Raw genomic sequence first — 27664 nt, forward strand, 5'->3', positions numbered from 1 at the left:
CATTTTTTTTTTATAATTATATATATAAACGTAAAATGTCAGAGTTTTTCCACAATACCTGACGAACATTTAATTTTCGGGCTTCCGTGGGTCAATGGTTAGCGCGTTCGGCTGTTAATCGAACGGTTGGTGGTTCGAGCCCATCCGGGAGCGGTGTTTTGGGATCTCAAATGTAACGTAAATAGCCAAAGTTTTTCCACAATACCTGACGAAAATTTAATTTTTGGGCGTCCGTGGCGCAATGGTTAGCGCGTTCGGGTGTTAACCGAAAGGTTGGTGGTTCGAGCCCATCCGGGAGCGGTGTTGTGAGGTCTCAGATGTGAAGTAAAAAGTCAAAGTTTTACCTCAATACCTGACGACCATTTAATATTTGGGCTTCCGTTGCGCATTGGTTAGCGCGTTCGGCTATGAACCGAAAGGTTGGTGGTTCGTGCCCATCCGAGAGAGGTGTTGTGAGGTCTCAGATGTGACGTAAAAAGTCAGAGCTTTTCCACAATACCTGACGATCATTTAATTTCTGTGCTTCCGTGGCGCAATGGTTAGCGCGCTCAACTGTTATTCAAAAGGTTGGTGGTTCGAGCGTACCCGGGAGCGGTGTTGTGATGTCTCAGATGTGACGTAAAAAGTCGAGGTTTTTCCACAATACCTGACTACCATTTAATATTTGGGCTTCCGTGGCGCAATGGTTAGCGCGTTCGGCTGTTAACCGAAAGGTTAGTGGTTCGAGCCCACCCGAAAGCGGTGTTGTGAGGTCTCAGATGTAACGTAAAATGTCATAGTTTTTCCACAATAACTGACGAACATTTAATATTTGGGCTTCCGTGGCGCAATGGTTAGCGCGTTCGGCTGTTAACCGAAAGGTTGGTGGTTCGAGCACATCCGGGAGCGGTGTTGTGAGGTCTCAGATGTGAAGTAAAAAGTCAAAGTTTTACCTCAATACCTGACGACCATTTAATATTTGGGCTTCCGTTGCGCTATGGTTAGCGCGTTCGGCTGTTAACCGAAAGGTTGGTGGTTCGAGCCCACCCGGGAGCGGTGTTGTGGGATCTCTAATGTAACGTAAAAACCCAAAGGTTTTCCACAATACCTGACGACCATTTAATTTTTGGGCGTCCGTGGCGAATGGTTAGCGCGTTCGGCTGTTAACCGAAAGGTTGGTGGTTCGAGCCCATCCGGGAGCGGTGTTGTGAGGTCTCAGATGTAGCGTGAAAAGTCAAACTTTTTCCATAATACGTGATAACCATTTATTTTCTGAGCTTCCGTGGCTCAATTGTTAGCGCGTTCGGCTGTTAACCAATAGGTTGGTGGTTCGAGCCCACCCGGGAGCGGTGTTTTGGGATCTCAAATGTAACGTAAATAGCCGAAGTTTTTCCACAATACCTGACGACCATTTAATTTTTGGGCGTCCGTGGCGCAATGGTTAGCGCGTTCGGCTGTTAACCGAAAGGTTGGTGGTTCGAGCCCATCCGGGAGCGGTGTTGTGAGGTCTCAGATGTGAAGTAAAAAGCCAAAGTTTTACCTCAATACCTGACGACCATTTTATATTTGGGCTTCCGTTGCGCAATGGTTAGCGCGTTCGGCTATGAACCGAAAGGTTGGTGGTTCGTGCCCATCCGAGAGAGGTGTTGTGAGGTCTCAGATGTGACGTAAAAAGTCAGAGCTTTTCCACAATACCTGACGATCATTTAATTTCTGTGCTTCCGTGGCGCAATGGTTAGCGCGCTCAACTGTTATTCAAAAGGTTGGTGGTTCGAGCGTACCCGGGAGCGGTGTTGTGATGTCTCAGATGTGACGTAAAAAGTCGAGGTTTTTCCACAATACCTGACTACCATTTAATATTTGGGCTTCCGTGGCGCAATGGTTAGCGCGTTCGGCTGTTAACCGAAAGGTTAGTGGTTCGAGCCCACCCGAAAGCGGTGTTGTGAGGTCTCAGATGTAACGTAAAATGTCATAGTTTTTCCACAATAACTGACGAACATTTAATATTTGGGCTTCCGTGGCGCAATGGTTAGCGCGTTCGGCTGTTAACCGAAAGGTTGGTGGTTCGAGCACATCCGGGAGCGGTGTTGTGAGGTCTCAGATGTGAAGTAAAAAGTCAAAGTTTTACCTCAATACCTGACGACCATTTAATATTTGGGCTTCCGTTGCGCTATGGTTAGCGCGTTCGGCTGTTAACCGAAAGGTTGGTGGTTCGAGCCCACCCGGGAGCGGTGTTGTGGGATCTCTAATGTAACGTAAAAACCCAAAGGTTTTCCACAATACCTGACGACCATTTAATTTTTGGGCGTCCGTGGCGAATGGTTAGCGCGTTCGGCTGTTAACCGAAAGGTTGGTGGTTCGAGCCCATCCGGGAGCGGTGTTGTGAGGTCTCAGATGTAGCGTGAAAAGTCAAACTTTTTCCATAATACGTGATAACCATTTATTTTCTGAGCTTCCGTGGCTCAATTGTTAGCGCGTTCGGCTGTTAACCAATAGGTTGGTGGTTCGAGCCCACCCGGGAGCGGTGTTTTGGGATCTCAAATGTAACGTAAATAGCCGAAGTTTTTCCACAATACCTGACGACCATTTAATTTTTGGGCGTCCGTGGCGCAATGGTTAGCGCGTTCGGCTGTTAACCGAAAGGTTGGTGGTTCGAGCCCATCCGGGAGCGGTGTTGTGAGGTCTCAGATGTGAAGTAAAAAGCCAAAGTTTTACCTCAATACCTGACGACCATTTTATATTTGGGCTTCCGTTGCGCAATGGTTAGCGCGTTCGGCTATGAACCGAAAGGTTGGTGGTTCGTGCCCATCCGAGAGAGGTGTTGTGAGGTCTCAGATGTGACGTAAAAAGTCAGAGCTTTTCCACAATACCTGACGATCATTTAATTTCTGTGCTTCCGTGGCGCAATGGTTAGCGCGCTCAACTGTTATTCAAAAGGTTGGTGGTTCGAGCGTAACCGGGAGCGGTGTTGTGATGTCTCAGATGTGACGTAAAAAGTCGAGGTTTTTCCACAATACCTGACTACCATTTAATATTTGGGCTTCCGTGGCGCAATGGTTAGCGCGTTCGGCTGTTAACCGAAAGGTTAGTGGTTCGAGCCCACCCGAAAGCGGTGTTGTGAGGACTCAGATGTAACGTAAAATGTCATAGTTTTTCCACAATAACTGACGAACATTTAATATTTGGGCTTCCGTGGCGCAATGGTTAGCGCGTTCGGCTGTTAACCGAAAGGTTGGTAGTTCGAGCACATCCGGGAGCGGTGTTGTGAGGTCTCAGATGTGAAGTAAAAAGTCAAAGTTTTACCTCAATACCTGACGACCATTTAATATTTGGGCTTCCGTTGCGCTATGGTTAGCGCGTTCGGCTGTTAACCGAAAGGTTGGTGGTTCGAGCCCACCCGGGAGCGGTGTTGTGGGATCTCTAATGTAACGTAAAAACCCAAAGGTTTTCCACAATACCTGACGACCATTTAATTTTTGGGCGTCCGTGGCGAATGGTTAGCGCGTTCGGCTGTTAACCGAAAGGTTGGTGGTTCGAGCCCATCCGGGAGCGGTGTTGTGAGGTCTCAGATGTAGCGTGAAAAGTCAAACTTTTTCCATAATACGTGATAACCATTTATTTTCTGAGCTTCCGTGGCTCAATTGTTAGCGCGTTCGGCTGTTAACCAATAGGTTGGTGGTTCGAGCCCACCCGGGAGCGGTGTTTTGGGATCTCAAATGTAACGTAAATAGCCGAAGTTTTTCCACAATACCTGACGACCATTTAATTTTTGGGCGTCCGTGGCGCAATGGTTAGCGCGTTCGGCTGTTAACCGAAAGGTTGGTGGTTCGAGCCCATCCGGGAGCGGTGTTGTGAGGTCTCAGATGTGAAGTAAAAAGCCAAAGTTTTACCTCAATACCTGACGACCATTTTATATTTGGGCTTCCGTTGCGCAATGGTTAGCGCGTTCGGCTGTTAACCGAAAGGTTAGTGGTTCGTGCCCATCCGAGAGAGGTGTTGTGAGGTCTCAGATGTGACGTAAAAAGTCAGAGCTTTTCCACAATACCTGACGATCATTTAATTTCTGTGCTTCCGTGGCGCAATGGTTAGCGCGCTCAACTGTTATTCAAAAGGTTGGTGGTTCGAGCGTACCCGGGAGCGGTGTTGTGATGTCTCAGATGTGACGTAAAAAGTCGAGGTTTTTCCACAATACCTGACTACCATTTAATATTTGGGCTTCCGTGGCGCAATGGTTAGCGCGTTCGGCTGTTAACCGAAAGGTTAGTGGTTCGAGCCCACCCGAAAGCGGTGTTGTGAGGACTCAGATGTAACGTAAAATGTCATAGTTTTTCCACAATAACTGACGAACATTTAATATTTGGGCTTCCGTGGCGCAATGGTTAGCGCGTTCGGCTGTTAACCGAAAGGTTGGTGGTTCGAGCACATCCGGGAGCGGTGTTGTGAGGTCTCAGATGTGAAGTAAAAAGTCAAAGTTTTACCTCAATACCTGACGACCATTTAATATTTGGGCTTCCGTTGCGCTATGGTTAGCGCGTTCGGCTGTTAACCGAAAGGTTGGTGGTTCGAGCCCACCCGGGAGCGGTGTTGTGGGATCTCTAATGTAACGTAAAAACCCAAAGGTTTTCCACAATACCTGACGACCATTTAATTTTTGGGCGTCCGTGGCGAATGGTTAGCGCGTTCGGCTGTTAACCGAAAGGTTGGTGGTTCGAGCCCATCCGGGAGCGGTGTTGTGAGGTCTCAGATGTAGCGTGAAAAGTCAAACTTTTTCCATAATACGTGATAACCATTTATTTTCTGAGCTTCCGTGGCTCAATTGTTAGCGCGTTCGGCTGTTAACCAATAGGTTGGTGGTTCGAGCCCACCCGGGAGCGGTGTTTTGGGATCTCAAATGTAACGTAAATAGCCGAAGTTTTTCCACAATACCTGACGACCATTTAATTTTTGGGCGTCCGTGGCGCAATGGTTAGCGCGTTCGGCTGTTAACCGAAAGGTTGGTGGTTCGAGCCCATCCGGGAGCGGTGTTGTGAGGTCTCAGATGTGAAGTAAAAAGCCAAAGTTTTACCTCAATACCTGACGACCATTTTATATTTGGGCTTCCGTTGCGCAATGGTTAGCGCGTTCGGCTATGAACCGAAAGGTTGGTGGTTCGTGCCCATCCGAGAGAGGTGTTGTGAGGTCTCAGATGTGACGTAAAAAGTCAGAGCTTTTCCACAATACCTGACGATCATTTAATTTCTGTGCTTCCGTGGCGCAATGGTTAGCGCGCTCAACTGTTATTCAAAAGGTTGGTGGTTCGAGCGTACCCGGGAGCGGTGTTGTGATGTCTCAGATGTGACGTAAAAAGTCGAGGTTTTTCCACAATACCTGACTACCATTTAATATTTGGGCTTCCGTGGCGCAATGGTTAGCGCGTTCGGCTGTTAACCGAAAGGTTAGTGGTTCGAGCCCACCCGAAAGCGGTGTTGTGAGGACTCAGATGTAACGTAAAATGTCATAGTTTTTCCACAATAACTGACGAACATTTAATATTTGGGCTTCCGTGGCGCAATGGTTAGCGCGTTCGGCTGTTAACCGAAAGGTTGGTAGTTCGAGCACATCCGGGAGCGGTGTTGTGAGGTCTCAGATGTGAAGTAAAAAGTCAAAGTTTTACCTCAATACCTGACGACCATTTAATATTTGGGCTTCCGTTGCGCTATGGTTAGCGCGTTCGGCTGTTAACCGAAAGGTTGGTGGTTCGAGCCCACCCGGGAGCGGTGTTGTGGGATCTCTAATGTAACGTAAAAACCCAAAGGTTTTCCACAATACCTGACGACCATTTAATTTTTGGGCGTCCGTGGCGAATGGTTAGCGCGTTCGGCTGTTAACCGAAAGGTTGGTGGTTCGAGCCCATCCGGGAGCGGTGTTGTGAGGTCTCAGATGTAGCGTGAAAAGTCAAACTTTTTCCATAATACGTGATAACCATTTATTTTCTGAGCTTCCGTGGCTCAATTGTTAGCGCGTTCGGCTGTTAACCAATAGGTTGGTGGTTCGAGCCCACCCGGGAGCGGTGTTTTGGGATCTCAAATGTAACGTAAATAGCCGAAGTTTTTCCACAATACCTGACGACCATTTAATTTTTGGGCGTCCGTGGCGCAATGGTTAGCGCGTTCGGCTGTTAACCGAAAGGTTGGTGGTTCGAGCCCATCCGGGAGCGGTGTTGTGAGGTCTCAGATGTGAAGTAAAAAGCCAAAGTTTTACCTCAATACCTGACGACCATTTTATATTTGGGCTTCCGTTGCGCAATGGTTAGCGCGTTCGGCTGTTAACCGAAAGGTTAGTGGTTCGTGCCCATCCGAGAGAGGTGTTGTGAGGTCTCAGATGTGACGTAAAAAGTCAGAGCTTTTCCACAATACCTGACGATCATTTAATTTCTGTGCTTCCGTGGCGCAATGGTTAGCGCGCTCAACTGTTATTCAAAAGGTTGGTGGTTCGAGCGTACCCGGGAGCGGTGTTGTGATGTCTCAGATGTGACGTAAAAAGTCGAGGTTTTTCCACAATACCTGACTACCATTTAATATTTGGGCTTCCGTGGCGCAATGGTTAGCGCGTTCGGCTGTTAACCGAAAGGTTAGTGGTTCGAGCCCACCCGAAAGCGGTGTTGTGAGGACTCAGATGTAACGTAAAATGTCATAGTTTTTCCACAATAACTGACGAACATTTAATATTTGGGCTTCCGTGGCGCAATGGTTAGCGCGTTCGGCTGTTAACCGAAAGGTTGGTGGTTCGAGCACATCCGGGAGCGGTGTTGTGAGGTCTCAGATGTGAAGTAAAAAGTCAAAGTTTTACCTCAATACCTGACGACCATTTAATATTTGGGCTTCCGTTGCGCTATGGTTAGCGCGTTCGGCTGTTAACCGAAAGGTTGGTGGTTCGAGCCCACCCGGGAGCGGTGTTGTGGGATCTCTAATGTAACGTAAAAACCCAAAGGTTTTCCACAATACCTGACGACCATTTAATTTTTGGGCGTCCGTGGCGAATGGTTAGCGCGTTCGGCTGTTAACCGAAAGGTTGGTGGTTCGAGCCCATCCGGGAGCGGTGTTGTGAGGTCTCAGATGTAGCGTGAAAAGTCAAACTTTTTCCATAATACGTGATAACCATTTATTTTCTGAGCTTCCGTGGCTCAATTGTTAGCGCGTTCGGCTGTTAACCAATAGGTTGGTGGTTCGAGCCCACCCGGGAGCGGTGTTTTGGGATCTCAAATGTAACGTAAATAGCCGAAGTTTTTCCACAATACCTGACGACCATTTAATTTTTGGGCGTCCGTGGCGCAATGGTTAGCGCGTTCGGCTGTTAACCGAAAGGTTGGTGGTTCGAGCCCATCCGGGAGCGGTGTTGTGAGGTCTCAGATGTGAAGTAAAAAGCCAAAGTTTTACCTCAATACCTGACGACCATTTTATATTTGGGCTTCCGTTGCGCAATGGTTAGCGCGTTCGGCTGTTAACCGAAAGGTTAGTGGTTCGTGCCCATCCGAGAGAGGTGTTGTGAGGTCTCAGATGTGACGTAAAAAGTCAGAGCTTTTCCACAATACCTGACGATCATTTAATTTCTGTGCTTCCGTGGCGCAATGGTTAGCGCGCTCAACTGTTATTCAAAAGGTTGGTGGTTCGAGCGTACACGGGAGCGGTGTTGTGATGTCTCAGATGTGACGTAAAAAGTCGAGGTTTTTCCACAATACCTGACTACCATTTAATATTTGGGCTTCCGTGGCGCAATGGTTAGCGCGTTCGGCTGTTAACCGAAAGGTTAGTGGTTCAAGCCCACCCGAAAGCGGTGTTGTGAGGTCTCAGATGTAACGTAAAATGTCATAGTTTTTCCACAATAACTGACGAACATTTAATATTTGGGCTTCCGTGGCGCAATGGTTAGCGCGTTCGGCTGTTAACCGAAAGGTTGGTGGTTCAAGCACATCCGGGAGCGGTGTTGTGAGGTCTCAGATGTGAAGTAAAAAGTCAAAGTTTTACCTCAATACCTGACGACCATTTAATATTTGGGCTTCCGTTGCGCTATGGTTAGCGCGTTCGGCTGTTAACCGAAAGGTTGGTGGTTCGAGCCCACCCGGGAGCGGTGTTGTGGGATCTCTAATGTAACGTAAAAACCCAAAGGTTTTCCACAATACCTGACGACCATTTAATTTTTGGGCGTCCGTGGCGAATGGTTAGCGCGTTCGGCTGTTAACCGAAAGGTTGGTGGTTCGAGCCCATCCGGGAGCGGTGTTGTGAGGTCTCAGATGTAGCGTGAAAAGTCAAACTTTTTCCATAATACGTGATAACCATTTATTTTCTGAGCTTCCGTGGCTCAATTGTTAGCGCGTTCGGCTGTTAACCAATAGGTTGGTGGTTCGAGCCCACCCGGGAGCGGTGTTTTGGGATCTCAAATGTAACGTAAATAGCCGAAGTTTTTCCACAATACCTGACGACCATTTAATTTCTGGGCGTCCGTGGCGCAATGGTTAGCGCGTTCGGCTGTTAACCGAAAGGTTGGTGGTTCGAGCCCATCCGGGAGCGGTGTTGTGAGGTCTCAGATGTGAAGTAAAAAGCCAAAGTTTTACCTCAATACCTGACGACCATTTTATATTTGGGCTTCCGTTGCGCAATGGTTAGCGCGTTCGGCTGTTAACCGAAAGGTTAGTGGTTCGAGCCCACCCGAAAGCGGTGTTGTGAGGTCTCAGATGTAACGTAAAATGTCATAGTTTTTCCACAATAACTGACGAACATTTAATATTTGGGCTTCCGTGGCGCAATGGTTAGCGCGTTCGGCTGTTAACCGAAAGGTTGGTGGTTCGAGCCCACCCGGGAGCGGTGTTGTGGGATCTCTAATGTAACGTAAAAACCCAAAGGTTTTCCACAATACCTGACGACCATTTAATTTTTGGGCGTCCGTGGCGAATGGTTAGCGCGTTCGGCTGTTAACCGAAAGGTTGGTGGTTCGAGCCCATCCGGGAGCGGTGTTGTGAGGTCTCAGATGTAGCGTGAAAAGTCAAACTTTTTCCATAATACGTGATAACCATTTATTTTCTGAGCTTCCGTGGCTCAATTGTTAGCGCGTTCGGCTGTTAACCGAAAGGTTGGTGGTTCGAGCCCATCCGGGAGCGGTGTTGTGAGGTCTCAGATGTGAAGTAAAAAGCCAAAGTTTTACCTCAATACCTGACGACCATTTAATATTTGGGCTTCCGTTGCGCATTGGTTAGCGCGTTCGGCTATGAACCGAAAGGTTGGTGGTTCGTGCCCATCCGAGAGAGGTGTTGTGAGGTCTCAGATGTGACGTAAAAAGTCAGAGCTTTTCCACAATACCTGACGATCATTTAATTTCTGTGCTTCCGTGGCGCAATGGTTAGCGCGCTCAACTGTTATTCAAAAGGTTGGTGGTTCGAGCGTACCCGGGAGCGGTGTTGTGATGTCTCAGATGTGACGTAAAAAGTCGAGGTTTTTCCACAATACCTGACTACCATTTAATATTTGGGCTTCCGTGGCGCAATGGTTAGCGCGTTCGGCTGTTAACCGAAAGGTTAGTGGTTCGAGCCCACCCGAAAGCGGTGTTGTGAGGTCTCAGATGTAACGTAAAATGTCATAGTTTTTCCACAATAACTGACGAACATTTAATATTTGGGCTTCCGTGGCGCAATGGTTAGCGCGTTCGGCTGTTAACCGAAAGGTTGGTGGTTCGAGCACATCCGGGAGCGGTGTTGTGAGGTCTCAGATGTGAAGTAAAAAGTCAAAGTTTTACCTCAATACCTGACGACCATTTAATATTTGGGCTTCCGTTGCGCTATGGTTAGCGCGTTCGGCTGTTAACCGAAAGGTTGGTGGTTCGAGCCCACCCGGGAGCGGTGTTGTGGGATCTCTAATGTAACGTAAAAACCCAAAGGTTTTCCACAATACCTGACGACCATTTAATTTTTGGGCGTCCGTGGCGAATGGTTAGCGCGTTCGGCTGTTAACCGAAAGGTTGGTGGTTCGAGCCCATCCGGGAGCGGTGTTGTGAGGTCTCAGATGTAGCGTGAAAAGTCAAACTTTTTCCATAATACGTGATAACCATTTATTTTCTGAGCTTCCGTGGCTCAATTGTTAGCGCGTTCGGCTGTTAACCAATAGGTTGGTGGTTCGAGCCCACCCGGGAGCGGTGTTTTGGGATCTCAAATGTAACGTAAATAGCCGAACTTTTCCACAATACCTGACGACCATTTAATATTTGGGCTTCCGTTGCGCAATGGTTAGCGCGTTCGGCTGTTAACCGAAAGGTTGGTGGTTAGAGCCCACCCGGGAGCGGTGTTGTGGGATCTCTAATGTAACGTAAAAACCTAAAGTTTTTCCACACTGAAACCATTATTTTTATACTTTTTGCTTTAATTCAAGCAAATGTAACGATATTCAATCAAAAAACTTAAAATTCATATACTTAATGGCAGTGTGTAGCCATCTTTGATCTACTTGTTTATTTATTTTTTTATTTATATATTTATTTATTGCTGATTTTGATTGTTTTATTTAAAGAAAAAGAATAACTCGTTCATATTTTATATTAAACGAAGTAAAAAAGTCATGCTTTACAAAAGATATTAAACTATATCCATGTATTTGCAAAACTTTATTTAAATTTTAATTTATATTATTTTTTTACGGTTATTCTCTTTTAATGTTCTTTATCTAATTTTGTTGTCCAATTGACGTTAATCTTAAGAAATTTAAGGAGGGCAATAAGTCGCTTGAAGACTTGGTCCCTCCTCATGAGCTTTTGTACTAAACTATGCCAAATAAACTTTGAAACTTTGAAACTTTGAAAACTGTTAAAATTCAATTTTTCAATAAGAAATCGCTGTCACGGATTTTGTATCTTGAAGAAAAAAAACATGCGATTTTTTCGGTACGTTTTTGAATGCATTTTTTTCTGGAGAAATTTTTGACCGAATTCAGCTTAATTCCCTATAAAACACTCATTGAAAATGATTTCATCTCGATTGAACAATAATTAAAAATTTACCTCGATTTTTAATAACATTTTCAAAATCGACGTTTCACGGCCAAAGAAGCATACTTTGAGTATTTCTTCACTATTTTCAAATATGTTCACTGAAACCATTATTTTTATACTTTTTGCTTTAATTCAAGCAAATGTAACGATATTCAATCAAAAAACTGTTAAAATTAAATTTTTCAATAAGAAATCGTTGTCACGGATTTTGTATCTTGAAGAAGAAAAACTTGCGATTTTTTCGGTACTTTTTTGAATGCATTTTTTTCTGGAGAAATTTTTGACCGAATTCAGCTTAATTCCCTATAAAACACTCATTAAAAGTGATTTCATCTCGATTGAACAATAAATAAAAATGTACCTCGATTTTTAATAAAATTTTCAAAATCGACGTTTCACGGCCAAAGAAGCATACTTTGAGTATTTCTTCACTATTTTCAAATATGTTCACTGAAACCATTATTTTTATACTTTTTGCTTTAATTCAAGCAAATGTAACGATATTCAATCAAAAAACTGTTAAAATTAAATTTTTCAATAAGAAATCGTTGTCACGGATTTTGTATCTTGAAGAAGAAAAACATGCGATTTTTTCGGTACATTTTTGAATGCATTTTTTTCTGGAGAAATTTTTGACCGAATTCAGCTTAATTCCCTATAAAACACTCATTAAAAGTGATTTTATCTCGATTGAACAATAAATAAAATTGTACCTCGATTTTTAATAACATTTTCAAAATCGACGTTTCACGGCCAAAGAAGCATATTTTGAGTATTTCTTCACTATTTTCAAATATAACCGCTGAAACCATTATTTTTATACTTTTTGCTTTAATTCAAGCAAATGTAACGATATTCATTCAAAAAACTGTTAAAATTCAATTTTAAATAAGAAATCGTTGTCACGGATTTTGTATCTTGAAGAAAAAAAACATGCGATTTTTTCGGTACACTTTTGAATGCATTTTTTTCTGGAGAAATGTTTGACCGAATTCAGCTTAATTCCCTATAAAACACTCATTGAAAGTGATTTCATCTCGATTGAACAATAATTAAAAATTTACCTCGATTTTTAATAACATTTTAAAAATCGACGTTTCACCGCCAACAAAGCATATTTTGAGTATTTCTTCACTATTTACAAATATATTCACTGAAACCATTATTTTTATACTTTTAGCTTTAATTCAAGCAAATGTAACGATATTCAATCAAAAAACTGTTAAAATTAAATTTTTCAATAAGAAATCATTGTCACGGATTTTGTATCTTGAAGAAGAAAAACATGCGATTTTTTCGGTACTTTTTTGAATGCATTTTTTTCTGGAGATATTTTTGACCGAATTCAGCTTAATTCCCTATAAAACACTCATTAAAAGTGATTTCATCTCGATCGAACAATAAATAAAAATGTACCTCGATTTTTAATAACATTTTCAAAATCGACGTTTCACGGCCAAAGAAGCATATTTTGAGTATTTCTTCACTATTTTCAAATATAACCACTGAAACCATTATTTTTATACTTTTGGCTTTAATTCAAGCAAATGTAACGATATTCATTCAAAAAACTGTTAAAATTCAATTTTTCAATAAGAAATCGTTGTCACGGATTTTGTATCTTGAAGAAGAAAAACATGCGATTTTTTCGGTACTTTTTTGAATGCATTTTTTTCTGGAGAAATTTTTGACCGAATTCAGCTTAATTCCCTATAAAACACTCATTAAAAGTGATTTCATCTCGATTGAACAATAAATAAAAATGTACCTCGATTTTTAATAACATTTTCAAAATCGACGTTTCACGGCCAAAGAAGCATACTTTGAGTATTTCTTCACTATTTTCAAATATGTTCACTGAAACCATTATTTTTATACTTTTTGCTTTAATTCAAGCAAATGTAACGATATTCAATCAAAAAACTGTTAAAATTAAATTTTTCAATAAGAAATCGTTGTCACGGATTTTGTATCTTGAAGAAGAAAAACATGCGATTTTTTCGGTACTTTTTTGAATGCATTTTTTTCTGGAGAAATTTTTGACCGAATTCAGCTTAATTCCCTATAAAACACTCATTAAAAGTGATTTTATCTCGATTGAACAATAAATAAAAATGTACCTCGATTTTTAATAACATTTTCAAAATCGACGTTTCACGGCCAAAGAAGCATATTTTGAGTATTTCTTCACTATTTTCAAATATAACCGCTGAAACCATTATTTTTATACTTTTTGCTTTAATTCAAGCAAATGTAACGATATTCATTCAAAAAACTGTTAAAATTCAATTTTTCAATAAGAAATCGTTGTCACGGATTTTGTATCTTGAAGAAGAAAAACATGCGATTTTTTCGGTACACTTTTGAATGCATTTTTTTCTGGAGAAATTTTTGACCGAATTCAGCTTAATTCCCTATAAAACACTCATTGAAAGTGATTTCATCTCGATTGAACAATAATTAAAAATTTACCTCGATTTTTAATAACATTTTCAAAATCGACGTTTCACGGCCAAAGAAGCATACTTTGAGTATTTCTTCACTATTTTCAAATATGTTCACTGAAACCATTATTTTTATACTTTTTGCTTTAATTCAAGCAAATGTAACGATATTCAATCAAAAAACTGTTAAAATTAAATTTTTCAATAAGAAATCGTTGTCACGGATTTTGTATCTTGAAGAAGAAAAACATGCGATTTTTTCGGTACATTTTTGAATGCATTTTTTTCTGGAGAAATTTTTGACCGAATTCAGCTTAATTCCCTATAAAACACTCATTAAAAGTGATTTTATCTCGATTGAACAATAAATAAAATTGTACCTCGATTTTTAATAACATTTTCAAAATCGACGTTTCACGGCCAAAGAAGCATATTTTGAGTATTTCTTCACGATTTTCAAATATAACCGCTGAAACCATTATTTTTATACTTTTTGCTTTAATTCAAGCAAATGTAACGATATTCATTCAAAAAACTGTTAAAATTCAATTTTAAATAAGAAATCGTTGTCACGGATTTTGTATCTTGAAGAAAAAAAACATGCGATTTTTTCGGTACACTTTTGAATGCATTTTTTTCTGGAGAAATGTTTGACCGAATTCAGCTTAATTCCCTATAAAACACTCATTAAAAGTGATTTCATCTCGATTGAACAATAAATAAAAATGTACCTCGATTTTTAATAAAATATTCAAAATCGACGTTTCACGGCCAAAGAAGCATACTTTGAGTATTTCTTCACTATTTTCAAATATGTTCACTGAAACCATTATTTTTATACTTTTTGCTTTAATTCAAGCAAATGTAACGATATTCAATCAAAAAACTGTTAAAATAAATTTTTCAATAAGAAATCGTTGTCACGGATTTTGTATCTTGAAGAAGAAAAACATGCGATTTTTTCGGTACATTTTTGAATGCATTTTTTTCTGGAGAAATTTTTGACCGAATTCAGCTTAATTCCCTATAAAACACTCATTAAAAGTGATTTTATCTCGATTGAACAATAAATAAAATTGTACCTCGATTTTTAATAACATTTTCAAAATCGACGTTTCACGGCCAAAGAAGCATATTTTGAGTATTTCTTCACTATTTTCAAATATAACCGCTGAAACCATTATTTTTATACTTTTTGCTTTAATTCAAGCAAATGTAACGATATTCATTCAAAAAACTGTTAAAATTCAATTTTAAATAAGAAATCGTTGTCACGGATTTTGTATCCTGAAGAAAAAAAACATGCGATTTTTTCGGTACACTTTTGAATGCATTTTTTTCTGGAGAAATGTTTGACCGAATTCAGCTTAATTCCCTATAAAACACTCATTGAAAGTGATTTCATCTCGATTGAACAATAATTAAAAATTTACCTCGATTTTTAATAACATTTTCAAAATCGACGTTTCACGGCCAAAGAAGCATATTTTGAGTATTTCTTCACTATTTTCAAATATAACCACTGAAACCATTATTTTTATACTTTTTGCTTTAATTCAAGCAAATGTAACGATATTCATTCAAAAAACTGTTAAAATTCAATTTTTCAATAAGAAATCGTTGTCACGGATTTTGTATCTTGAAGAAGAAAAACATGCGATTTTTTCGGTACACTTTTGAATGCATTTTTTTCTGGAGAAATTTTTGACCGAATTCAGCTTAATTCCCTATAAAACACTCATTGAAAGTGATTTCATCTCGATTGAACAATAATTAAAAATTTACCTCGATTTTTAATAACATTTTCAAAATCGACGTTTCACGGCCAAAGAAGCATACTTTGAGTATTTCTTCACTATTTTCAAATATGTTCACTGAAACCATTATTTTTATACTTTTTGCTTTAATTCAAGCAAATGTAACGATATTCAATCAAAAAACTGTTAAAATTAAATTTTTCAATAAGAAATCGTTGTCACGGATTTTGTATCTTGAAGAAGAAAAACATGCGATTTTTTCGGTACATTTTTGAATGCATTTTTTTCTGGAGAAATTTTTGACCGAATTCAGCTTAATTCCCTATAAAACACTCATTAAAAGTGATTTTATCTCGATTGAACAATAAATAAAATTGTACCTCGATTTTTAATAACATTTTCAAAATCGACGTTTCACGGCCAAAGAAGCATATTTTGAGTATTTCTTCACTATTTTCAAATATAACCACTGAAACCATTATTTTTATACTTTTTGCTTTAATTCAAGCAAATGTAACGATATTCATTCAAAAAACTGTTAAAATTCAATTTTTCAATAAGAAATCGTTGTCACGGATTTTGTATCTTGAAGAAGAAAAACATGCGATTTTTTCGGTACACTTTTGAATGCATTTTTTTCTGGAGAAATTTTTGACCGAATTCAGCTTAATTCCCTATAAAACACTCATTGAAAGTGATTTCATCTCGATTGAACAATAATTAAAAATTTACCTCGATTTTTAATAACATTTTCAAAATCGACGTTTCACGGCCAAAGAAGCATACTTTGAGTATTTCTTCACTATTTTCAAATATGTTCACTGAAACCATTATTTTTATACTTTTTGCTTTAATTCAAGCAAATGTAACGATATTCAATCAAAAAACTGTTAAAATTAAATTTTTCAATAAGAAATCGTTGTCACGGATTTTGTATCTTGAAGAAGAAAAACATGCGATTTTTTCGGTACATTTTTGAATGCATTTTTTTCTGGAGAAATTTTTGACCGAATTCAGCTTAATTCCCTATAAAACACTCATTAAAAGTGATTTTATCTCGATTGAACAATAAATAAAATTGTACCTCGATTTTTAATAACATTTTCAAAATCGACGTTTCACGGCCAAAGAAGCATATTTTGAGTATTTCTTCACGATTTTCAAATATAACCGCTGAAACCATTATTTTTATACTTTTTGCTTTAATTCAAGCAAATGTAACGATATTCATTCAAAAAACTGTTAAAATTCAATTTTAAATAAGAAATCGTTGTCACGGATTTTGTATCTTGAAGAAAAAAAACATGCGATTTTTTCGGTACACTTTTGAATGCATTTTTTTCTGGAGAAATGTTTGACCGAATTCAGCTTAATTCCCTATAAAACACTCATTAAAAGTGATTTCATCTCGATTGAACAATAAATAAAAATGTACCTCGATTTTTAATAAAATTTTCAAAATCGACGTTTCACGGCCAAAGAAGCATACTTTGAGTATTTCTTCACTATTTTCAAATATGTTCACTGAAACCATTATTTTTATACTTTTTGCTTTAATTCAAGCAAATGTAACGATATTCAATCAAAAAACTGTTAAAATTAAATTTTTCAATAAGAAATCGTTGTCACGGATTTTGTATCTTGAAGAAGAAAAACATGCGATTTTTTCGGTACATTTTTGAATGCATTTTTTTCTGGAGAAATTTTTGACCGAATTCAGCTTAATTCCCTATAAAACACTCATTAAAAGTGATTTTATCTCGATTGAACAATAAATAAAATTGTACCTCGATTTTTAATAACATTTTCAAAATCGACGTTTCACGGCCAAAGAAGCATATTTTGAGTATTTCTTCACTATTTTCAAATATAACCGCTGAAACCATTATTTTTATACTTTTTGCTTTAATTCAAGCAAATGTAACGATATTCATTCAAAAAACTGTTAAAATTCAATTTTAAATAAGAAATCGTTGTCACGGATTTTGTATCTTGAAGAAAAAAAACATGCGATTTTTTCGGTACACTTTTGAATGCATTTTTTTCTGGAGAAATGTTTGACCGAATTCAGCTTAATTCCCTATAAAACACTCATTGAAAGTGATTTCATCTCGATTGAACAATAATTAAAAATTTACCTCGATTTTTAATAACATTTTAAAAATCGACGTTTCACCGCCAACAAAGCATATTTTGAGTATTTCTTCACTATTTACAAATATATTCACTGAAACCATTATTTTTATACTTTTAGCTTTAATTCAAGCAAATGTAACGATATTCAATCAAAAAACTGTTAAAATTAAATTTTTCAATAAGAAATCATTGTCACGGATTTTGTATCTTGAAGAAGAAAAACATGCGATTTTTTCGGTACTTTTTTGAATGCATTTTTTTCTGGAGATATTTTTGACCGAATTCAGCTTAATTCCCTATAAAACACTCATTAAAAGTGATTTCATCTCGATCGAACAATAAATAAAAATGTACCTCGATTTTTAATAACATTTTCAAAATCGACGTTTCACGGCCAAAGAAGCATATTTTGAGTATTTCTTCACTATTTTCAAATATAACCACTGAAACCATTATTTTTATACTTTTGGCTTTAATTCAAGCAAATGTAACGATATTCATTCAAAAAACTGTTAAAATTCAATTTTTCAATAAGAAATCGTTGTCACGGATTTTGTATCTTGAAGAAGAAAAACATGCGATTTTTTCGGTACTTTTTTGAATGCATTTTTTTCTGGAGAAATTTTTGACCGAATTCAGCTTAATTCCCTATAAAACACTCATTAAAAGTGATTTCATCTCGATTGAACAATAAATAAAAATGTACCTCGATTTTTAATAACATTTTCAAAATCGACGTTTCACGGCCAAAGAAGCATACTTTGAGTATTTCTTCACTATTTTCAAATATGTTCACTGAAACCATTATTTTTATACTTTTTGCTTTAATTCAAGCAAATGTAACGATATTCAATCAAAAAACTGTTAAAATTAAATTTTTCAATAAGAAATCGTTGTCACGGATTTTGTATCTTGAAGAAGAAAAACATGCGATTTTTTCGGTACTTTTTTGAATGCATTTTTTTCTGGAGAAATTTTTGACCGAATTCAGCTTAATTCCCTATAAAACACTCATTAAAAGTGATTTTATCTCGATTGAACAATAAATAAAAATGTACCTCGATTTTTAATAACATTTTCAAAATCGACGTTTCACGGCCAAAGAAGCATATTTTGAGTATTTCTTCACTATTTTCAAATATAACCGCTGAAACCATTATTTTTATACTTTTTGCTTTAATTCAAGCAAATGTAACGATATTCATTCAAAAAACTGTTAAAATTCAATTTTTCAATAAGAAATCGTTGTCACGGATTTTGTATCTTGAAGAAGAAAAACATGCGATTTTTTCGGTACATTTTTGAATGCATTTTTTTCTGGAGAAATGTTTGACCGAATTCAGCTTAATTCCCTATAAAACACTCATTAAAAGTGATTTTATCTCGATTGAACAATAAATAAAATTGTACCTCGATTTTTAATAACATTTTCAAAATCGACGTTTCACGGCCAAAGAAGCATATTTTGAGTATTTCTTCACGATTTTCAAATATAACCGCTGAAACCATTATTTTTATACTTTTTGCTTTAATTCAAGCAAATGTAACGATATTCATTCAAAAAACTGTTAAAATTCAATTTTAAATAAGAAATCGTTGTCACGGATTTTGTATCTTGAAGAAAAAAAACATGCGATTTTTTCGGTACACTTTTGAATGCATTTTTTTCTGGAGAAATGTTTGACCGAATTCAGCTTAATTCCCTATAAAACACTCATTAAAAGTGATTTTATCTCGATTGAACAATAAATAAAATTGTACCTCGATTTTTAATAACATTTTCAAAATCGACGTTTCACGGCCAAAGAAGCATATTTTGAGTATTTCTTCACTATTTTCAAATATAACCGCTGAAACCATTATTTTTATACTTTTTGCTTTAATTCAAGCAAATGTAACGATATTCATTCAAAAAACTGTTAAAATTCAATTTTAAATAAGAAATCGTTGTCACGGATTTTGTATCTTGAAGAAAAAAAACATGCGATTTTTTCGGTACACTTTTGAATGCATTTTTTTCTGGAGAAATGTTTGACCGAATTCAGCTTAATTCCCTATAAAACACTCATTGAAAGTGATTTCATCTCGATTGAACAATAATTAAAAATTTACCTCGATTTTTAATAACATTTTAAAAATCGACGTTTCACCGCCAACAAAGCATATTTTGAGTATTTCTTCACTATTTACAAATATATTCAATAAAAACCATTATTTTTATACTTTTAGCTTTAATTCAAGCAAATGTAACGATATTCAATCAAAAAACTGTTAAAATTAAATTTTTCAATAAGAAATCATTGTCACGGATTTTGTATCTTGAAGAAGAAAAACATGCGATTTTTTCGGTACTTTTTTGAATGCATTTTTTTCTGGAGATATTTTTGACCGAATTCAGCTTAATTCCCTATAAAACACTCATTAAAAGTGATTTCATCTCGATCGAACAATAAATAAAAATGTACCTCGATTTTTAATAACATTTTCAAAATCGACGTTTCACGGCCAAAGAAGCATATTTTGAGTATTTCTTCACTATTTTCAAATATAACCACTGAAACCATTATTTTTATACTTTTGGCTTTAATTCAAGCAAATGTAACGATATTCATTCAAAAAACTGTTAAAATTCAATTTTTCAATAAGAAATCGTTGTCACGGATTTTGTATCTTGAAGAAGAAAAACATGCGATTTTTTCGGTACTTTTTTGAATGCATTTTTTTCTGGAGAAATTTTTGACCGAATTCAGCTTAATTCCCTATAAAACACTCATTAAAAGTGATTTCATCTCGATTGAACAATAAATAAAAATGTACCTCGATTTTTAATAACATTTTCAAAATCGACGTTTCACGGCCAAAGAAGCATACTTTGAGTATTTCTTCACTATTTTCAAATATGTTCACTGAAACCATTATTTTTATACTTTTTGCTTTAATTCAAGCAAATGTAACGATATTCAATCAAAAAACTGTTAAAATTAAATTTTTCAATAAGAAATCGTTGTCACGGATTTTGTATCTTGAAGAAGAAAAACATGCGATTTTTTCGGTACTTTTTTGAATGCATTTTTTTCTGGAGAAATTTTTGACCGAATTCAGCTTAATTCCCTATAAAACACTCATTAAAAGTGATTTTATCTCGATTGAACAATAAATAAAAATGTACCTCGATTTTTAATAACATTTTCAAAATCGACGTTTCACGGCCAAAGAAGCATATTTTGAGTATTTCTTCACTATTTTCAAATATAACCGCTGAAACCATTATTTTTATACTTTTTGCTTTAATTCAAGCAAATGTAACGATATTCATTCAAAAAACTGTTAAAATTCAATTTTTCAATAAGAAATCGTTGTCACGGATTTTGTATCTTGAAGAAGAAAAACATGCGATTTTTTCGGTACACTTTTGAATGCATTTTTTTCTGGAGAAATTTTTGACCGAATTCAGCTTAATTCCCTATAAAACACTCATTGAAAGTGATTTCATCTCGATTGAACAATAATTAAAAATTTACCTCGATTTTTAATAACATTTTCAAAATCGACGTTTCACGGCCAAAGAAGCATACTTTGAGTATTTCTTCACTATTTTCAAATATGTTCACTGAAACCATTATTTTTATACTTTTTGCTTTAATTCAAGCAAATGTAACGATATTCAATCAAAAAACTGTTAAAATTAAATTTTTCAATAAGAAATCGTTGTCACGGATTTTGTATCTTGAAGAAGAAAAACATGCGATTTTTTCGGTACATTTTTGAATGCATTTTTTTCTGGAGAAATTTTTGACCGAATTCAGCTTAATTCCCTATAAAACACTCATTAAAAGTGATTTTATCTCGATTGAACAATAAATAAAATTGTACCTCGATTTTTAATAACATTTTCAAAATCGACGTTTCACGGCCAAAGAAGCATATTTTGAGTATTTCTTCACGATTTTCAAATATAACCGCTGAAACCATTATTTTTATACTTTTTGCTTTAATTCAAGCAAATGTAACGATATTCATTCAAAAAACTGTTAAAATTCAATTTTAAATAAGAAATCGTTGTCACGGATTTTGTATCTTGAAGAAAAAAAACATGCGATTTTTTCGGTACACTTTTGAATGCATTTTTTTCTGGAGAAATGTTTGACCGAATTCAGCTTAATTCCCTATAAAACACTCATTGAAAGTGATTTCATCTCGATTGAACAATAATTAAAAATTTACCTCGATTTTTAATAACATTTTAAAAATCGACGTTTCACCGCCAACAAAGCATATTTTGAGTATTTCTTCACTATTTACAAATATATTCACTGAAACCATTATTTTTATACTTTTTGCTTTAATTCAAGCAAATGTAACGATATTCAATCAAAAAACTGTTAAAATTAAATTTTTCAATAAGAAATCATTGTCACGGATTTTGTATCTTGAAGAAGAAAAACATGCGATTTTTTCGGTACTTTTTTGAATGCATTTTTTTCTGGAGATATTTTTGACCGAATTCAGCTTAATTCCCTATAAAACACTCATTAAAAGTGATTTCATCTCGATCGAACAATAAATAAAAATGTACCTCGATTTATAATAACATTTTCAAAATCGACGTTTCACGGCCAAAGAAGCATATTTTGAGTATTTCTTCACTATTTTCAAATATAACCACTGAAACCATTATTTTTATACTTTTGGCTTTAATTCAAGCAAATGTAACGATATTCATTCAAAAAACTGTTAAAATTCAATTTTTCAATAAGAAATCGTTGTCACGGATTTTGTATCTTGAAGAAGAAAAACATGCGATTTTTTCGGTACTTTTTTGAATGCATTTTTTTCTGGAGAAATTTTTGACCGAATTCAGCTTAATTCCCTATAAAACACTCATTAAAAGTGATTTCATCTCGATTGAACAATAAATAAAAATGTACCTCGATTTTTAATAACATTTTCAAAATCGACGTTTCACGGCCAAAGAAGCATATTTTGAGTATTTCTTCACTATTTTCAAATATAACCGCTGAAACCATTATTTTTATACTTTTTGCTTTAATTCAAGCAAATGTAACGATATTCATTCAAAAAACTGTTAAAATTCAATTTTTCAATAAGAAATCGTTGTCACGGATTTTGTATCTTGAAGAAGAAAAACATGCGATTTTTTCGGTACACTTTTGAATGCATTTTTTTCTGGAGAAATTTTTGACCGAATTCAGCTTAATTCCCTATAAAACACTCATTGAAAGTGATTTCATCTCGATTGAACAATAATTAAAAATTTACCTCGATTTTTAATAACATTTTCAAAATCGACGTTTCACGGCCAAAGAAGCATACTTTGAGTAATTCTTCACTATTTTCAAATATATTCATTGAAACCATTATTTTTATACTTTTTGCTTTAATTCAAGCAATGTAACGATATTCATTCAAAAAACTGTTAAAATTCAATTTTCAATAAGAAATCGTATTCACGGACTTTGTGTCTTGAAGAAGAAAAACCTGCGATTTTTTCGGTACTTTTTTGAATGCATTTTTTTCTGGAGAAATTTTTGACCGAATTCAGCTTAATTCCCTATAAAACACTCATTGAAAGTGGTGGTTCGAGCCCACCCGGGACCGGTGTTGTGGGATCTCAAATGTAACGTAAAAACCAAAGTTTTTCCACAATACCTGACAACCATTTAATTTTTGGGTTTCCGTGCCGCATTGGTTAGCGCGTTCGGCTATGAACCGAAAGGTTGGTGGTTCGTGCCCATCCGGGAGCGGTGTTGTGAGGTCTCAGATGTGACGTAAAAAGTCAGAGTTTTTCCACAATACCTGACGAACATTTAGTTTCTGTGCTTCCGTGGCGCAATGGTTAGCGCGCTCAACTGTTATTCAAAAGGTTGGTGGTTCGAGCGTACCCATGAGCGGTGTTGTGATGTCTCAGATGTGAAGTAAAAAGTCGAGGTTTTTCCACAATACCTGACGACCATTTAATAATCCTCCGGAAGTTGGAAGAGTCGTTGGAAAAGCAGAATGCCGGTATAGAGGATTATCTACCAATTGCGGATCTGGATAAAGAAGAAGAAGAAAATCTAGTGATTAGCGCTGAAATCATCTCAGCGAAGACGCGCGCAATAAGAACTATCAGAACAATGGATACAATATCGAATGCGGCAGTCGGGTCGACAGCAAGTTTGAGTCTTCGCCAAAGTACAGGTACTGTGAAGCTACCAAAATTATCAATGGGTACATTCAATGGAGACATTGAAAACTGGAGGGGATTTTGGAGTCGACTCGAAGCCGTGGTTCACGGAAACGAACAGATAAACGCTGTGGAAAAATTCAACTATCTAAAAGGGTGTTTAGAAGGTTTAGCGTTAAAATCTATCAAGGGACTATCGTTAACGGAAGAAAACTACCCGAAAACGGTCACAATTTTGGAAAACCGGTTCGGTCAGGTAGAAGAAATAAAAACACAGCACATGAATAACTTAATGGAATTAACGCCGGTTACAAGAATATCGGACGTAGCCGGGTTGAGAAGGTTCTACGATGACGTGGAAATTCAAGTTAGAAGTTTAGAGGGATTAGGCCAAGGCCCGGAAACATACCAATCTATACTTTGGCGCCTGATGATGAAAGGTTTACCTTCGGAATTGAGAGTAGAATTTAGCCGAGTGATGGACAGTGAAACGCCCACCGTAGAATGCATTTTAAAATTTCTAAGGAAAGAAGTGGAATGCAGAGAGAGAGCGTTCTCCCTAGCACCGGCTGCGGAACCCCCACGAGGTAATTTTCGGGACCACACAAGGGACAGGCAAGAGGGAATCTCGCGAAACTTTCGCCCGCGCTATGAAAAACCCAAAGGATTAGTAACTGCTGCTTCGCTCGCGGTATATTCGGAGAAAAAGCCCGAATGTTGTTATTGTGGGATGTTTAAACACCTGTCAGAAAACTGTACCAAAGTCAGTACAGTACCGGAAAGACGGGCGCAACTGAAAAGGAAAGGTAGATGCTTTATCTGTACCGAAAAGCAGCACATGGCCAGGTATTGCCCAAACAAGAAGGAATGTCCACGTTGTGACAGGTTGCACCACGTATCGGTGTGCGATCAAGAAGGCGGGACCGAAGAAGAATCGGGGCGAACCGAAAAGGCAACCCCAGGAGAAGCGATTCAACGCTCTTCCGTATTGAAACAAGATGGTCGACCGAATACTATCGTTTTGCAGACAGCGAGCGCGATAATAACACCATCCGAAATTGCACCGAACCAACCCACTTATCAAGTGAAATGTTTCTTCGATGGAGGAAGTTCAAGAACCTACATCCGGGAAGACATCGTTCAGAAACTAAAACTGAAACCGACTGGTCAAGAAACCCTAACGGAGTACAAGTTCCAAGACACCGAAGGAATCGAGAAAAGGTTCGACAGAGTCAAATTCCTTCTGAAAAACGTCAATGATTTAGACCAACGGATAGAGATCGAAGCGTTAGTTGTGCCTGACATTTGCAACGCTTCAATTAGCGTACCAAAGGAGGAAACGTTGAAAGAATTGAATACAAAAGGAATCAAATTGGCGGACCTAGGAACGAAGTTACCCAATGGGCAGGAAGCCAAGATCGGAGTCTTAATCGGAAGCGATTGGTTTTGGGCTCTAGCGACAACCAAGGTTGAGCGATTATCTGGAAGGTTTGCGGCCATAGAAACAATACTGGGATGGACCATTCAGGTTCTCGCTACTACAGTTAACTCGAATGTAGTAGTCTCAAATCAAGCTGTATCCATGAATGTAATCACAATGGAAGAAAAGATATCGAATCAAATAAAGGCGTTTTGGGAATTGGATTCAATCGGCATCAGCGAGCAAGGGATGAATGCAACCGAGAAAACAATTGAAGAGGAAATTGTCAAGAAATTCGAAGAGACGATTTACTTTGAGAATGGTCGCTACGGAGTGAGTCTTCCATGGAAAAATAACAAGGAGGCTCTGAAAGATAACAAGAGTGTGGCGATCCGAAGAACCCAAAATCTATTTAAGAAGTTTCGATCCGACCCAGTTCTACATCATGATTACAGTCAAGTAATTAAAGAGCAGCTGGAATCTGGAATCATAGAACCAGTGGTGGAAGATCCGAGCGCGGGAAACCCAGTCTATTACCTGCCTCACAGAGAAGTGATTAGAAGAACTAGCGAGACGACGCGTATCAGAGTCGTATTTGACGCGTCATCGAAAGTCAAAGGAGCCTTCTCATTAAATGACTGTCTCTACGCTGGGAAAAACATGAATCCAGAGCTTTTGGACCTTCTGGTCAGGTTCAGAAAGCCTCGAATAGCGTTTACTGCAGACATAGCGAAGGCGTTTCTGCAAATATCCTTGAATACTAATGATCGAGACGCTCTGCGTTTTCTGTGGAGGGACGGATCACCGGAAGATATTTCACAGCCCTTCGACGAATATCGGATAACTCGAGTTGCATTTGGAGTCACTTCGAGTCCATTCCTTTTAACCGCGACGATCAGGCATCACCTAGATCAGAATCAAAAGGAAAATCATGTCATCTGCGAAGCTATTCGAGAGGGACTGTACATAGATGATCTAGCGTCTGGAGCCGATGACGTAAAAGAAGCTTTTGATTTATCAATAGGATGCAAAGAAGTCATGAGCAGAGCGGGAATGAATTTGCGAAAATGGAAAACAAATTCAAGAGAACTAAGAGAAAAATGGAACGAAAATATGGGAAAGTCAGAGGATTTCCTACTAACAGACCCCAGAAATCCGGATTCAACCATTTTAGGCATAAAATGGAAACCAGAAAAGGATTGTTTGGCATTTGACATGACAGGTCTGTTGGAATTTCTGGTCGAGAAAAAATGCACCAAAAGATTCATTTTACAAGCAGTAGCCAGGATATTCGATCCTCTGGGCCTACTAGCACCCTTCACGGTTCGAGGAAAATTTCTATTCCAAGAACTTTGGCAGAGAGGTGTTGATTGGGACGATCAATTAGACGATGAATTGGTAAAAATCTTTGAAAACTGGTGTCAAGAAGTACCGCACCTTGGAAAGATCGAAATCCCAAGGCACTATTTCCAAGAAAGGAGCGAAGGTTCTACCATACCGTACAAGGAACTCGTTTGCTTTTGTGACGCAAGCGAAAAGGGATACGCTGCTGTGGTGTATTTACGGTACAAGACATCGGAAGGGAAGATCGGAACTACTCTAGTGGCAGCTAAAAGCCGAGTAGCGCCTCTGAAGAAAACCAGTTCAAATGATAAGAAAATCACGACCACGAAGATCACACTGCCGAAACTAGAATTAACGGCAGCCCTACTAGGAGCACGGCTAGTAAAATACTTGCTAGAGAAGGATTTTGCAAGGGAAAATCCCAAATTGTCAATGTGGACGGACAGCACCATAGCTCTGGGATGGATCAAACATTCACCAAACAAGTATTTACCCTACGTCAGCAACAGAGTAAGCGAAATCCAGAGTCTAACGGACCCGACTACTTGGCACTACTGTCGAGGGGTTAACAACCCTGCTGATTTACCTACGAGGGGAAGAAAAGCAGAAGAGCTTCTCACACTCAAGTTATGGTGGGAAGGGCCACCATTTTTAAGAATGGAGGAAAAAGATTGGATTAAAGAGAATCCAAGCCCGGGAATTTACCCAAAGGCTTGCGATGAAGAACTTAGACCGGCGTTTAAGGATACATACCAAGGAGCCTGTATAAGCGGAAAGGAAACTGAACCCTTCCTCGACTTAGAAAGGTTCAGCACTCTAAAGAAAGTACTACGGGTAATGGCCTGGGTACACAGATTCGTTGGAAACGTCAGAGCGAGAGTGTCAAAGAAAAAAGAGGAGTGGAAAGGGGGACCCTTGGATGCTGAAGAAATAAACAAAGCCGAGAGGATAGTCATCCAACAAGAACAGAAAAGAGATTATGGAAACGAAATCTAGAGAATTAAGAATAAACAAGAAATTTCGAAAGAATCGAAGCTATATCTACTAGACCCGTTCCTAGATGAAAATGGACTACTGAGCGTTGGAGGTAGATTAGAAAAGTCAGAGTTCACGTATAGAGAAAAGCACCCCGGGATATTGGACCCGACAAATAGACTATCTCGTTTAGTCGCAGATTCCTGCCACCTAAAAACAATGCACGGAGGTCAAGGAATGACGATGACGCATCTGAGGGAAAGATTTTGGATCCCCAGAGCACGCCAATTGATAAAATCAAGAATCAATTCTTGTTTAATCTGTCGAAGATTATCGGCCAAGCCAGGGAAACAGATTGAAGCACCGCTTCCGGCGGACCGGATTAGAAAAGCCAAACCGTTTGAAATAACCG

At 37.9% G+C, this 27664-nt stretch overlaps 1 protein-coding gene and 1 non-coding gene across 2 annotated transcripts; both read left to right on the forward strand.

The window, feature by feature from the left end:
• The first annotated feature begins 8746 nt into the window (after positions 1-8746).
• TRNAN-GUU (transfer RNA asparagine (anticodon GUU)) lies at positions 8747-8819 on the forward strand. The gene has a single exon. It is a non-coding gene; the product is annotated as a tRNA-Asn (tRNA).
• Positions 8820-23463: 14644 nt separating this feature from the next.
• LOC149610897 (uncharacterized) lies at positions 23464-27273 on the forward strand. Its single transcript, XM_089858814.1, has one exon. The coding sequence runs from the start codon at positions 23464-23466 to the stop codon at positions 27271-27273; it is 3810 nt and encodes a 1269-aa protein (XP_089714940.1).
• The last annotated feature ends 391 nt before the right edge of the window (positions 27274-27664 follow it).

Source organism: Phalangium opilio, unplaced genomic scaffold (genome assembly GCF_054372755.1).
Source record: "Phalangium opilio isolate 3A_F unplaced genomic scaffold, DU_Popi_V2 ptg000329l_1, whole genome shotgun sequence".
In the NCBI taxonomy this organism is placed as follows: Eukaryota; Metazoa; Arthropoda; class Arachnida; order Opiliones; family Phalangiidae; genus Phalangium; species Phalangium opilio.

What these genes read in the sequence shown, in the direction of transcription:
- LOC149610897 (XM_089858814.1), top strand. Translation starts at nt 23,464, where the DNA reads ATGGATACAATATCGAATGCGGCAGTCGGGTCGACAGCAAGTTTGAGT.